The 15059-nt window shown below is 36.0% G+C and overlaps 1 protein-coding gene across 3 annotated transcripts in view; it reads right to left on the bottom strand.

Annotated features, from left to right (window-relative positions):
- CHM (CHM Rab escort protein) overlaps positions 1-15059 on the bottom strand; it is a 207726-nt gene that overhangs the window by 54387 nt on the left and 138280 nt on the right. For all 3 annotated transcript variants that reach the window (XM_028101500.2, XM_028101501.2, XM_088028708.1), the window contains exons 10-12: positions 13405-13509; positions 12770-12833; positions 5432-5528 (exon numbers count right to left, since the gene is read on the bottom strand). In XM_028101500.2, coding sequence (XP_027957301.1) covers positions 5432-5528; positions 12770-12833; positions 13405-13509 — 266 coding nt within the window. The remainder of the gene's footprint in view (positions 1-5431; positions 5529-12769; positions 12834-13404; positions 13510-15059) is intronic.

Below are 15059 nucleotides of genomic sequence, written 5' to 3'. Positions count from 1 at the left end.
CCACAAACATTCTAGACAAGAACACAGGCAGTGACTTCTCTGACATTTGTGGTAACATTTTCCTAGATATGTCTCCTGAGGCAAGGGAAACAAAAACAAAAATGAACTCAAAATAAAAAGCTACTGCACAGTGAAGGGAACAATCAACAAAACTCAAAGGCAGCCTATGGATTGGGAGAAGATATTTGCAAATGACATATCCGATCCAGGGTTAGTATCCAAAATATGTAAAGAATTTATCAAACTCAAGACCCTAAAAACAAATAATCCAGTTAAGAAACAGGCAGAAGTCATGAATATACTTTTCCAAAGAAGACAGAGATGGCCAACAGGCACATGAAAAGATGCTCAACATCATTCACCATCAGGGAAATGCAAATCAAAACCACAATGAGATACCACCTCACGCCTGTCAGAATGGCTAAAATCAACAACACAAGAAACAACAAGTGTTGGCAAGAATGTGGAGAAAAAGGAACCCTCTTGAACTGTTGGTGGTAATGCCTATTGGTGCAGCCACTGTAGAAAACAGTATGGTAGGTTCCTCAAAAAGTTAAAATTAGAACTTCCATAGGACCCAGCAATTGCACTACTGGGTATTTACCCAAAGAATACAAAAACACTAATTCAAAGGAATACATGCACCACAATGTTTATAGCATCATTATTTTCAATAGCTAAGATATGGAAGCAGCACAAGTGTACATCAATTGTAAATAGATAATGAAGAAGTGGTATGTATGTATACACACAATGAAATATTATTCAGCCAGTAAAAGAAACGAAATAATGACAATTGCATGACAACTGCAATGACATGGATGGAATTAGAGACTATAATGCTAAGTGAAATAAGTCAGAGAAAGACAAATACCATATGATTTCACGCATATATGGAATTTATGAAACAGAAGAGACAAGCAAAGGGAAAGAGAGACAAGGTAAGAAATAGACTGTTAACTAAAGAGAACAAACTGATGGTTACCAGAAGGGAGGTGGGGGGGGATGGGTGAAATATGTGATGGGGATTAAGGAGTGCAATTGTTGTGATGAGCACTAGATGATGTATGGAATTGACAAATCATAATACTGTACACCGGAAACAAATAGAACACTGTATGTTAACTATCAGGAATTAAAATAAAAAATAAGAAAAGATGAATGGTGTGACTTAGATCTTGTTTAATTTGTTGAGACTTCTTTTGTGACCTGATATTTGATCTGTAGTGGAGAGTATTCCATGTACACTTGAATATATATTCTGCTGTTTTAGGATGGGATGTTCTGAATATACCTGTTAAATTCACCTGGTCCAGTGTGTCATTGTTTCCATGCTGATTTTCTGTTTGGATGATCTGTCCATTGATGTTAAGTAGGGTGTTTAAGTTCTCTACTATTATCGTATTACTACCGATTAATTCCTTTATGTTTGTTATTAACTGTTTAATGTATTTGGGTGCTACCATGTTGGGTGCATGAATACTTATAACTGTTATATCTTCTTGTTGGATTGTCCCCTTTATTATTATATAATGTCCTCGTCTCTTGTTACAGTCTAGTTTGTCTAAGTACTGCTAGTCTGGCTTCCTTTTGACATCCCTTTGCTGGGTGTTTCTCTATCCCCTCACTTTTAACTGCAGTTTCAGTAAAGACCATGACAGCATCCTGGATTTTGACCTCTCCCCAACAGTAATGAGACACTGGGGTGGTGTCAGGGGAGGCCTAATGGAGAGTCAGGACTCCCACCACTGCCTGAGTAATGAAACCATATCCCTCTCCCATCCTGTCAATGAAGACCATGTGAGGAGCAGTAACAAGGCACTCCTATGCTCTTCCTAGCCAGGGTGGAAATCAGTGGAGGCCTACTAGACAGCCTACACTATAATCACTCTGCAGTAATAAGGAAGTTCTCCAACCTCTAGGTGCCGGCAGAGGGCAAGTGGGGAACTGCTACCTCCCTGGCTAACAAGATGGCACCTCCTTTCCCCACCAGAGCAGTATCAGAGGAGGTCTGCTAAAACAGAATAAGATCCAAGTCCCACTATATAATAATAAAAATGCCCAGGTATCAATCCAAAACTATTCATTATGTCAAGAAATAGGAAAACCTCACCTTGACTGAGAAAAGATAATCAACATATGCCAACATGACACAGCTGTTGGAGTTAAGATTTAATGGAGCCATCATAAAAATGCATTAGTGAGCAATTATAAACCCGCTGGAAACAAATGAAATGACAATCTCCAGAAAGAAAGAGAAAGCCTCAGCACATAGGAGATTTAAAGGGCAACCAAATGGAAATTTTTAAACTGGAAAATACAATAATTAAATTTTAAAAAACCCTCAGTAGATGGGTTCAACAGAATGGAATGGAGAAAGGGAAGAATCAGTGACCCTGAAAGTAGAACCATGGAAATGATACAATACGAAATGAAAGAAAATAGCCTATATAAAAATGAACTGAAACACATGTAGTTTGGGCTCTTCATAAAAATGAGCAGAAACACACATAGTTTGGGCTCTTCTTGCTCTCTGTACTAGCTTATTATTGTTACTCCTTTGGTTATATTCCTTTGCCTAATCCATTGTCCCCAGCATGATGTATTCCTCTTAATAGGTATAATAAATATTTTTTTCATTATGTTATGTAAGTCACCATTAGTTTTTTTTTTAAATTCTTTTATTCTTATGTTAATCACCATATATTACATCATTAGTTTTTGATGTAGTGTTCCATGATTCATTGTTTGCATATAATAAATACTTTTGAATTAAAAAAAGGAACAGAGCTTCAGAGACATGTGGAACCATAATGAAAGTTCTAATATTCATGTCACATGAGTCCCAGAAGAGGAGAAAGAGGATAAGGCTGAAAAGTATTCAGAGAAAAAAAGGATGAACATTTCCTGAATTTGGCAAAAGATATAAACCTGCAAATTCAAGAGGCTACATAAATGTCAAATAGAATAATTCCAAAGAAATCTATGTCAAGACACATCATATTAAAACTTCAAAATTAAAGACTAAGAAAAATCTTGAAAGCAACCTGGGCGGAAGGGAGCACATTACCTACAGGGGAAAAACAATTCAAACAGAAGACTTCTCATTAGAAACCATGGAGGCCAGAAAGAAGTACAGCTTATCATGGACTACTACTCAGCAATAAACAGGAATGTACAATTGATACATGCAACAAGTTGGGTGAACCTTAATTATACTGAGAAAAAAACAACAAAAACTCAAAAGATTACCTACTGTTTTAAATAAAAAAAAGAAAAAAATTAAAAAAGAAAAAAAGATTACCTATTATAAGATTCATTCTATATGACATTGTCAAAATGACAAAATTACTGAGATAGAAAACAGATTAGTGGCTGCCAGGGATTAGGTAGCTAGTGTGGGGAGGGAGGGATACAGCTATGGCTATAAATGGGCAATACAAGGGATCCTTGTGGTGATGGTCGTAAGAATCTATACATGTGATAAAATCACATATGCACATTAGAACAATGTCAAACTCCTGGTTTTGACATTGTACTATAATTTGGTAAAATATAACTACTGGAAGAAACTGGGTGAAGGGTACATGGGACTTCTCTGTACTATCTTTGCAAATATCTATGAATCTATAACTGCAAAATAAAAAAAAAAACTATACACGTTGACCCAATAATTCCAAAGAAGTTTTTAAAAAATAATGGAATTTCACAAATATTTATTAAGCTTTTTTTTTATAGGACTGTGTAGTAAAAATTTTCAAAACTCTTTATCTCAACAGCATGGGATTAAATAAAAATGGTATACCCACAATCACTGAAAATATCGACATGCAGAAAGATTTTTGTTGTATTAAGTCTTTAAAAAGCAGATTATAAAACAATATATAAAATAGTATTGCGTATTTATGGAAATATATATGTATACACATATAAAAAGCAAGATAAAGAAACACACACCAAGTGTTTATCATCTATGGGTAGAAGGATTATAGTAATTTTACTTTTTCTATATCTTTCAAACTGTCAATAGTGAGTACGTATTATTAGACTGGGCATACAAAAATATTTCACACAGAAAAATAAAATAAAATAAATTTATAAAAAAAGTTTACAAAAATATTCACTAACATAAAATAAATGTAATTTAGAAAACCAAAGATGAGTGTAGGTTTATTTTATATCTAAGATATTAACACAGATAAAAAAACATGAAAAAAAACCAGTTAAGGTAATAGGGAAAAATAATGGTAACTGTCATGGTAAAAATTTACTTAATTCACAAATCACTATATAAGGTAGAAAACCATCAGTGAGCTACTTTTCAAACTGAAATTTAGGATTACAGCAATAAGGGACAAGTTTTCTTCACTCTTCCTGCTGGCAACAAGCTCCCAATTCTCTGTTTAACTACATTTCTGACATCTTTTAGTAAGTAGAAGTTCTACACTTGAAGACATAGTCATGTTTTCATTGACTATGCCAAACCAGATTAGTCTTCTGCTTCTCATAATTCATGTAACAGTTTGAATAAAACAATATAAATTTACAGAATTTTAAAAAATCTAGCTAATGACATTGTTGCTGCCCTCCTATGAATCTACAGTCCACTGTTTTTTGGTACTGATCTTGTGGTACTTTCATATTCTGGCTCTTACAGCTACTTTTGTGTTTGTCTTATCTGTCCCAGTAGATTGAGTCCCCTAAGGTCAGGCCTATGTCATACTGATCTTTACCTATCCTGAAATGTCTAGCAGAATACACTGCACACAGTTAATACTGTCTTGTTCTATTAGATGTGCAATAAGATTATGAACATTTCAAATCAGGCATGCCACCCTCTGCTTTTTGTAATCACTACAGTACACAGTTTAGGTCTAGGCATAATGATACCCAATGTATCCTTGCTGATTTCTACTCAGTGAAACACCTTTAAGAAATATATTCTACAAGCATGGTATCTGACAGTGTTAGAGACAGAAATTTTGATACATATTGGTAAAAGAACATAAAGTAGTACCTAACTTTAGACTCATAAAAAAACAGAGGATTTACATATGGTAGAAGTTCATAAACTGGATTAAGAATTCTAAGGAAAAGCAAAGAAGAAAACTAGCAGTAGAGAAAATAAATTTTATGAAAGTATATTCCTAATAAGCTTAAGTAAAATTACAGAAAGAACTGGAAAGTCACAGAAATTCTTTCACTGGAGGGTTTATAAATTGTGCCTATGAAGATTTAGCCACAAACATGATTAGAAGCAAGGGGAAGGTATAAAATGACTTACTGTATGAACATAAAGCGTGTGAACAAATAGTGTGAATAAAAAAATATATGGCAAAACTATAAACAGAGCCCAGGCAACTTTATCAATGGCTGCCCCCCTTTACTTCCTCAACAAGTACACAAGATGACTAGATTCTACTGTGCTTACATGTGCCTTTCATGCATGTCATTGTTGAAGGACACAACTCAATGACTCGAACAGCAAAAGTTCCTGGTTCCTCTCCTGGCACTGTCAAAATGGAAATCTAAAAAGTGGAAACAAAATATTAGACATAGCTGGTAGAACTTATTTTCATTCTTCTATCATTAGAGTGCAGTTTACCTTCAAACTGAGTGTCTTTTCTCAAACTCCACTGATGTTTGAAAAAATTTAACTTGTAAGGGTTTAATTTAGAACAGAATTTGAAACATGTAACATGAACATGTGTCCGAACATCAAATTTCTGCTTTATATACTTATATATCATATACATTGCATTCATATAATTCATAGACAATGAATATTTCAAATATCTTTAATATTTAATTCTTCACTTATTTTCAAAGGATTCAATTATGACTTATTATTTCTGAATTATATACACTTCACTATTTGAAAACAGATCATATTAAATCAAGTTTGATTATTCATAATGGCTGAAAGCAGATATAGAGTACTAAAATTTAAAAATGTTACAAATCCCAAAGATATTGAAATAAGCAAAGTAATTGGTCAACATATACCAAAGTACAGCTGAACATATACCAAAATGTTTCAAAATAAAGGTCTTCAAATTAATTTAAGGACTCCATTAATAAAATTAGAAACCCAGAATTTAGAGTAAAGTGGAAAATTATTTTTAAGTAACGTTTATTGATATGCAGTATGCTGATATGCTATAGACACTACTAATATATTACATGGCTTTATACTTACAACTTTAAATGACCATCAGGTCAATGTTTCTCTATAAAACCAAAAGTTTCAATATGAATTCTCAATAATCTTCAATCTGAGGAAACTATACCCTCTCATATATAAAATACTTGCCAAAAGGTAAAGCCCTATTTATACTTTTATCTGTAGGCACTAAATGCCTAGATTTTGACTGGTGATGTCATATTGATAGTCCACATAGGAAATGCCTACAAGTTTTCAAAACAGAAATTCTTTTAATAACCCTGACTATTCTACTATCATATTCCTCATAAGTCCATTTTGGGGTTTAATATGTCTCAAAAACTGTGTTCTCCATATTCCTCTTAACTCCCTTTTGCTACTGGCTATCCATGATACAAAATGTTGTACCTTAAAGAGAGAGGAACCACTAAAACATGTATCTAATGTTGTACAATAATTATCAAATGATTATAACTAAAAACATGTGCATAACCAGAAAGGTATCTTAGGGACTGCACCAACATGGAAGTGCAGGCATACCACATTTTATTGCACTTCACTCTACTGCACTTTGCAAATACTACTTTTTTTTTTTTTTTAACAAATGAAGGTTTGTGGCAACCTTGCATTGAGCAAGTCTATTGTTTTTTTCCAACAGGATTTTGCTTACTTCATGTCTCTATGTCACATTTCGGTAATTCTCACAATATTTCAAATTTTTTCATTATTATATTTGTTATGGTGATCTGGGATCAGTGATCTTTGATGTTACTATTGTAATTGTTTAGGGGCTCCATGAACTGTGCCCATATAGAATAGCAAATTTAATTGATAAATGTTTTGTGTGCTCTGACTGTTCCACCAACCAACCATTCCCCAGTCTCTACCCTCTCCTTGGGCCTCACTATTCCCTGAGACACAATGATATTGAAATTAGGCAAATTAATAACACTATAATGGCCTCTAACTGCTCAAATGAAAGGAAGAGTCACACCTCTCTCATTCTAAATCAAAAGCTAGAAATAATTAAGCTTAGTGAGAAAGGCGCATTGAAAGCTGAGACAGGCCAAAAGCCAGGCATCTTGTGCCAGTTAGCCAAGTTGTAAATGCAGAGGAAAATTTCTTGAAGGAAATTAAAAGTGCTACTCCAGTGAACATGAGAATGATAAGAAAGGGAAACAGCCATATTGCTGACATGGAGAAAGTTTCAGTGGTCTGATCAAACAGATCTGGATCAAAACAGATAAAGCTAAAACATTCCCTAAGCCAAAACCTAATCCAGAGCAAGGCCCTAACTCTTTTTAATTCTATGAAGGCTGAGAGAGGTGAGAAAGTTACAGAAAAGTTTGAAGCCTAGCCAGGGTTGGTTCACAAGGTTTAAGGAAAGAAGCCATCTCCATAAAGAAGTGCAAGGTGAAATAGCAAATACTGATATAGAAGCTGCAACAAGTCATCCAGAAAATGTAGCTAAGATAATTCATGAAGGTGGCTACAGTAAAGTACAAATTTTCCAGGTAGATTAAACAGTCTTCTATTGGAAGATGTCATCTAGGGCTTTCATAGCAAGAGAGAAGTCAAGACCTGGCTTCAAAGTTTCAAAGGACAGGCTGACTTTAAAGGCTAATGTAGCTGTTGACTTTAAGTTGAAGCCAATGCTCATTTACCATTACAATAATCCTAGGGCCTTTAAGAATTATGTTAAATCTACTCTCCCTGTGCTCTGTAAAAGGAATAAAGCCTGGATGACACAACATGGTTTACTGAGTATTTTAAGCCCACTGTTGAGACCTACTGCTCAGAAAAGATTGCTTTTAAAATATGAATGCTCATTGACAGTGAACCTGGTCACCCAAGAGTTCTGATGAAGATGTACAAGATTAATGTTGTTCTCATGCCTGATAACACAACATACTTTCTGCAGTTTATGGATCTAGGAGTAATTTTGACTTTGCCATAGACTGTGATTCCTCTGATGGATCTGGGCAAAGTAATTGGAAAACCCTCTGCAAAGAATGCACCATTCTAGATGCCATTGAGAACACTCATGATTAATGGGAAGAGGTAATATCAAAATTAATAGTTTGGAGGAAGTTGGTTCCAACCCTCAGGAATGACCTTGACGGGTTCAAGACTTAAGTGGAGGAAGTAACTGCAGATGTGGTGGAAATAGCAAGACAACTAGAATTAGAAGTGAAGCTTGAAGAAAGGACTACATGGCTGCAATCTCATGATAAAACTTTAATAAATGAGGAGTTGCTTCTCATGGATGAGCAAAGAAAAGTGTTTCTTGAGATGGAATCTACTTCTGACAATGATGCTGTGAAGATTGTTGAAATGACAACCAAGAATTTAGATATGACATAAACTTAGTTGATAAAACAAAACAGATTTTGATGGGACTGACTCCCAATTTTCAAAGAATTTCTCCTGTGGGTAAAATGCCATCCAAAAGCATTGTATGCCAGAGAAACCACTCATGAAAGAAGAGTTAAATGATGCAGAAAAGATTATTGTCTTATTTTAAGAAATTGTCATAGTCACCCAAATCTTTAATAACCACCACCCTGATCAGTCAGCAGCCATCAACATCAAGGCAAGACCCTCCACGAGCAGAAAAGATTAGAATTCATTGAAAGCTCAGAAGATGGTTAGCAGTGTTTAGAAATAAAGCATTTAATTAAGGTAAGTACATTTTTTTAGACATAATGCTATACTGCACACTTAATAAACTACAGTGTAGTGTAAACATAACTTTTATATGCACTGGGAAACCAAAAAAATCTTTTGACTTGCTTTACTGTGACATTCGTTTTACTGCGGTGGTCTGGAACTACTCACAATATCTCTGAGGTATGCCTGTATTTCTTTTGTTTCCTACAACCATCATGTCTAATTTTTAAAAATTTAAATATAGTCAGTAATCCCTTACCCCAGTACCTTCTGTGTCCTGAACTGAGAAGGTACTGTCTTAAATCTCATAGAGATTAATAAAAGCCATCAAAAGGGAATTTCCTCAATCCTCTAATACCACTTTCATAAAATTTATCTAAACTTACACCTATTCTTTCCTCTTTTTAAGTCTCATTATATATGCTTCAAAAATTTAATAAGAGGAAAAACCCATGCAGGAAACAAAGAAAAGCATACCAAATGTATATTTTAGACTGATCACTCTGATAGCTCTGTGGAGGATGGATCTGAAGGAGACAAGATGAAAGGCAGAACAAGTTAGAAGGCAGAAATGAGGTCCAAAACCAGAGCAGTGAGAATAAGGACTAAAAGGAAAAGCAGATTGTAGCAACTTCTAGAAAGTACAATGAGAGGACCTGGAGGCTCAGGAGATACCAGAGATGGGAGGAAGTTGTTGTTAGTTGGAAGGATGTCAATGCTTTTCATCAAGGTAGGGAGCACTGGATGAGTAGTTTTGAGAAGGAAGATGGTGAGTTCAGCTCAGAGTATGTTCAGTTTGAGGGGCCTTTGAGATAGATGTCCAGCAGGAAGTTTGGCCAACATTCCTGAGAGATATAGAAATGGCTGTCACCAACATTTATGCAGAGTTAGAACCATGAGAGTATATGGAATCAAGCAGCAAGTGTGCACAGAACAAGAGATAATGTGGGCTGAAACAAGAACCCTGAGGAGCCCCAACATTTAAGAGAAGGACAGAGCCCACAAAAGAAGCAGAGAGGGAATATTCAGAGTTATGAGGAGAACCAGGAGAGCAGTGTCATGGAAGTCAAAAAAGAGAATAATCAACATTGCTAAATGTACCAAAAAAGACAAAAACCAAAAAAATGTTCTGTGGTCCTGACCATTATAAAGTTATTAATAAACTTAGCAAGAAAAATTGTGGTAGAAATGTGGAGATAGAAGCTGGGTCTAGAAATGAATGAGAGGTAAGGAGATGGAGGCAGCAAGTATAGATACTGTCTTAAAAATGCTGACAAGAACAGGTGAGAGATGGGATACATTTAGAGATGGGGGCAAAGTCAAGGGATAATTTTTTTTGTTTCTTGTTTTTGTCTTTTTAATTTTTAGTTTTGGAACAGAAAATGCTAGTACATGTGTATAGGTTTGAGGGGAAGGTGCCAATAGCAGGGAAAGCCTGAAGACAGAGGAGAGAGAGCAAGCATACAGGGTGGGTGGGTGGGTGGGGTGTGTGTGTGTGTGTGTGTGTGTACGTACGTACATACGTACGTGCACGAGAGCCAATAGCATTTGTGAAAAGGGCTGCTGGCCTTGGACAAGGAGGGGAGCCCCCTCATTAGTCTCTGTACTTGTGCATTAGTTGTGAGTGCTGGGGTAGGGGCTCCAGGGTCACTGTGCTTAGTAGGTGGCCTTGCTTTTCTTGGTGAAGCAGGGGGTGAGGTGAAAGAGCTAACAGAGAGAAGGGTGGGTAAAATAGTAAAGATTTGGATGAGGCAATGAGGGGAAAGGGAGAGGGAGCTATCTGAGGCCAGTGGAAAAACTAACTGGTAGTAGGCAGAGGGTCCAGATGAATGAGGTTGGCAACCCCAGCTCTGTGGCTGTGCCAATCTGTCTGGTCGTGTGGTTTTCTCAAGTATCCCTCTGTAATCCAGATGTAGATTATAGCCTCATCCAGGTACAGGATTTTCCTCTGTGGGTGCAGTAGAGCGTGGCTACATGGGAATTGAAGGTATTGGGGGAAGGGCAGTTCAGAAGATAAACCATGGGGTCTAGGACATGGAAAAGGAAGAGGGCAGAAGGAAGCTGGTAAACTGGGAGGAGAAAGAGGGGACAAGGAACTGTAGGTCTCTTAACAGGTCAATGAGCAGACTGGGTGAGGGTAAGAGAATGGAAGAGCTGAAAGGATAGGGGCAGATTAATGCTACTGTACACCCATAACCTCCAGACTCAACTGGGCCACTGATGCTGTGCAGCCATCTGACCATGAGATAGGTCATTCTCCAACTCCTCACAGTTATTACTGTATATCCTTCCTTGAGCTGTGACCTGTTAAGCACTCTTATACCCTCATTGTCAGGAGATGACCTCACTTTGTAATTTAAAGAGTAAATGGAGGGGCTCCAGGGTGGCTCAGTCGGTTAAGTGTCTGCCTTTGGCTCGGGTCCTAATCCCAGCGTCTTGGGACGGAGCCCTGAGTCAGGCTCCCTGCTCAGCAGGTAGTCTGCTTCTCCCTCTCCCTCTGCCCCTCCCCTGCTCGTGCTCTCTCTCTCGCTCACTCTCAAATAAATAAATAAAATCTTAAAAAAAAAAAAGTGAATGGATCCTATCAGATGGGAACTCCCGAGACCTACAAACAGTCCTGCATTCACCCTCTTATTTCAAGATGCCTCACATCCCATCTAAGGGCAATGCTTTTTACCTGTTCTCTGAATCCCATCCTCCCCAGCCTTTACCTGGACCTCGCTGCATTGTCTTCCTTTTCTCCAGCATATCTTCAACCTTTCCTTCCCTCTCTACTAGCTCCAGCATCAGCTGAAATATACACAGTCTTTTAAAGAAAAGAAAAGCCCTCTTCACTTCCACATCTCTTCAGGAATCACTTCCTCTTTCCTACTCTTTGCAGCTCAGCTTCTACAGAATTGTCTCTATTTTCTCTCTTCACTTTAATGCCTCCCTGTCATTCTTCAACATACTCAGAAAGCTTATAGTTTACTGGAAGATACAGACAAGTTAACTGGTAATTATAGGACAGTGTGATGAGCATTACAATAGCTGCTGTACCAATCCTTGCTCACACTTGCCATGCTTAACTTAAATAGCTACTATTTATCTGTCTATATCTGTATCTTCCAGACTGCAAGCTATAAGGGCAGAGATGCTATCATGGTTAGCACTGTCTTCAGATCTCAGCACACTGGATGGCATGTAAAAGACACTCATTGTTTACTGAATAATCATTCAGTATTTATTATATTTATGCTCATATGCATAGCAAACATTTGTTTATATATCAGAAAGCTTCACTTAAGGAATGTTTGGAACCTATTTTTAGCAGTAGCATATAGAAAAGGTCTGAGAGTCATACTAAGTAAACTGATTTTATCAGTCACTGTGTAATCAGAAGAAGGGGCATACTTCTTGGAATTTAAGAGTTCAGACTGAGGAAAAACCATAGGCATAAAGACATTCCTATAGAATTGGCAGTGAGGAGAAGGAAGAGAGTACTGAAAGGAACAATGGTGATGAGGAAACATTAGAACCAGAAATGTGTGCGGTACTCATTCACACCAGGCCTAATGGTAAGCTTACCACCACTGTTCTAGGGTTGGTTACCATAAAGCCTTTCCTTCAAGAGTTTTAAATGTATTCCCTGGGGATTCTCTTTTTTTCCCCATAACAATATATTTTCAATTACATAGAATAACTCAAAAATTAGGATTTAGTCCAATTTCCATAGAATAAAAATATTATATAAGATGTAAATATTTGTCCTGCTGGAAGGAAATCTTTAAGAAACCAAGATTATTACAGAACTGACATTATGTATTTTTTAAAAAATGCATTAAATACATTAGCACATATGGCTTAATACATTTTATTTCACCAATATTAATTTATACATAATACCATGTAGATTAGGTTAGCAACATTTATTAAAAAGTACAGGACTAAAATTACCTGTTGATCTGAATCCATTTTTAGTACAGATCTATCTGTAATCAGGACTGACCTGGAGATCTGCCTGTAATGCACAGAACAGTTAATCAGTGATTCAGATTCCACAAATAAGTTTCATTTATAGTTATATAACTACCATATTTCAAAGATTTAAGTCATGATAAAAGTGTTGCCTCCTCAAGCCAAGTCAAACTCTGCTTTAATCTATTCTTGGCTCACTGAAGGGAGAATACTGTGGGGGCATCTAGGTGGCTCAGTTGGTTAAGAGTCTGCCTTCAGCTCAGGTCATGATCTTGCACGGGGCTCCCTACACGGCGGGGGTCTGCTTCTCCCTCTCCCTCTGCCCCCACCCCGCTCGTGCTCTCTCTCTCTCTCAAATAAATAAAATCTTAATTAAAAAAAAGGAAAGGAGGATATGGGACGTGCAGACCAACCCCAGGTGATACAAAGGAGTCAAAATTAGACTGGACTCCCCTACAACCAGACTCAGTGGATATATTGGATATATCTTTGGTTTGGTACACATTTGCATCTAACTTGAAGAACACAATCATAGAGAAGTGTCAATATAATCACACAGATAAATTTTCCAATGTTTCACCTTCCCCTGGACAGTGGGTGGAGGGGTGCCTTACCGGTATTGTACATGTGAGCATGTGTTCTCAGAAAAGTAACTGTCCTCCACAAGGAAATGCTTAGAGATTATTCTCTGACCAAACTGATCTATGATTGCTTTACATCTACAAAGAAAATAAACATAGCAAAAAAGTTCTCATTAATGATTACACAACTGAAAAATAAACATAATCAGCTACAATTCTGAATCTGAAACCAATTTCTTAGAAGACAATTTAAAATAGTATACAATTTCACATTTTGACATAAAACTGACACTAAATTACAGAATATATATTCTTGTTGCTTCTTTGAAATCTTTAAACTATAAACATAGAATAGAATTTAAATATTTATTTTGAATACCATTAATAAGAATAATGTTAGTGTAAGTATTACAGTATAAGCATAAGCTTTCTAATGTTTAGGAATATAAGAAGCTTTTCTTTTGTTTAGAAAAGGCTTTTGTCCCCTTAACAGATCTAAGAAAAGGAGAGAAAAGTTGATTAAATACCTTGTTATATCATTCACAGTCTGTAAAAGTCACTAAAGCCTTTTTATTTTTGTTAAGTGTTGCTTTCTCTTTTGTTCAAGAATAGCTATCTGGTCACACATGTGATAACGCTTTAAACAAACAAAAAAAGAGGGATAAAGCTTCTTTTAATGTTTCTACTTTACTTCAAAGAATGATCAAAAAAAGATTTCTTTCAAGTGCTATTTCTAAATAAGGAAAACACTTATGCATGGACATTATCAGGTCTCTGTCACGTGATATGTGTTGGGACAATGATTCATACAGAACCCTCCATTGACCTTCTTTCAATGTGTCTAGATAAAAGGATGAAAATTAGAATCCATCTCCTTGCAGTGCCACAAGTTATAAATGAACTTTATAGGCTCATTATCCAAACTAATGGACTAAGGGCAACATCCTTGAAATGGACTTACCAGTACTGACAAAGCCAGTATGTAATATCTCAGGAATGATATGCAAATGGCTGCATGGCTTTTTATTATGAAAATATCACAATTTACTTTTGTCACAGCTTCTCCTTTTGGGATCAGAATTATTTTATTAGAAATACATTTGTATGTTACTCCTCATAAAATGCAAGTAAATAATTTCAAACTTATACCATATTTTAAATATACGGATATAAATTAAAATATGCTACATCACTCTAAAAATAAGCCAATTAAGAGATATTTACCAGGCACAAAACAAAATGATGAACACCCAAGACTGACAGTAAGAGAAATTTAATGTGTATTTCCTAAAGGCAGATTATGATATGTTTATTCTTGAATAAATGACATGCCACTGTTGTCAGGACTGTGATACCTCATGATGTTAGATATACATAATACATATTTTAACCAATTAGCCACATATTAATATATGCTATATTACATTTATTTATGTGATTTCTTTCCCATCTCACCTCCAATTCCTTTCTCTTCCCCAGTTGTTTCTATGCGTATGTCCTCACATTTCATTAAACTAGAGCTTTTGCCTTATAAAATACTTAACTGAACAGATATAAGGTATTTATACCTATAGTATTTTCCAAAATAATTATTTAAAAACTGAAAAGATAAGTTACTTACTCAGTATCCTGTTTTAATACATTCACATACAATTTAAAACACAAGGTACTTTAGGCAATGGAGAAGA

This window comes from Eumetopias jubatus, unplaced genomic scaffold (assembly GCF_037043125.1).
Source record: "Eumetopias jubatus isolate StellerSeaLion01/CBP00866 unplaced genomic scaffold, mEumJub1_p1.0 scaffold_11, whole genome shotgun sequence".
In the NCBI taxonomy this organism is placed as follows: Eukaryota; Metazoa; Chordata; class Mammalia; order Carnivora; family Otariidae; genus Eumetopias; species Eumetopias jubatus.
This window is presented reverse-complemented; position numbering and strand designations above follow the sequence as displayed.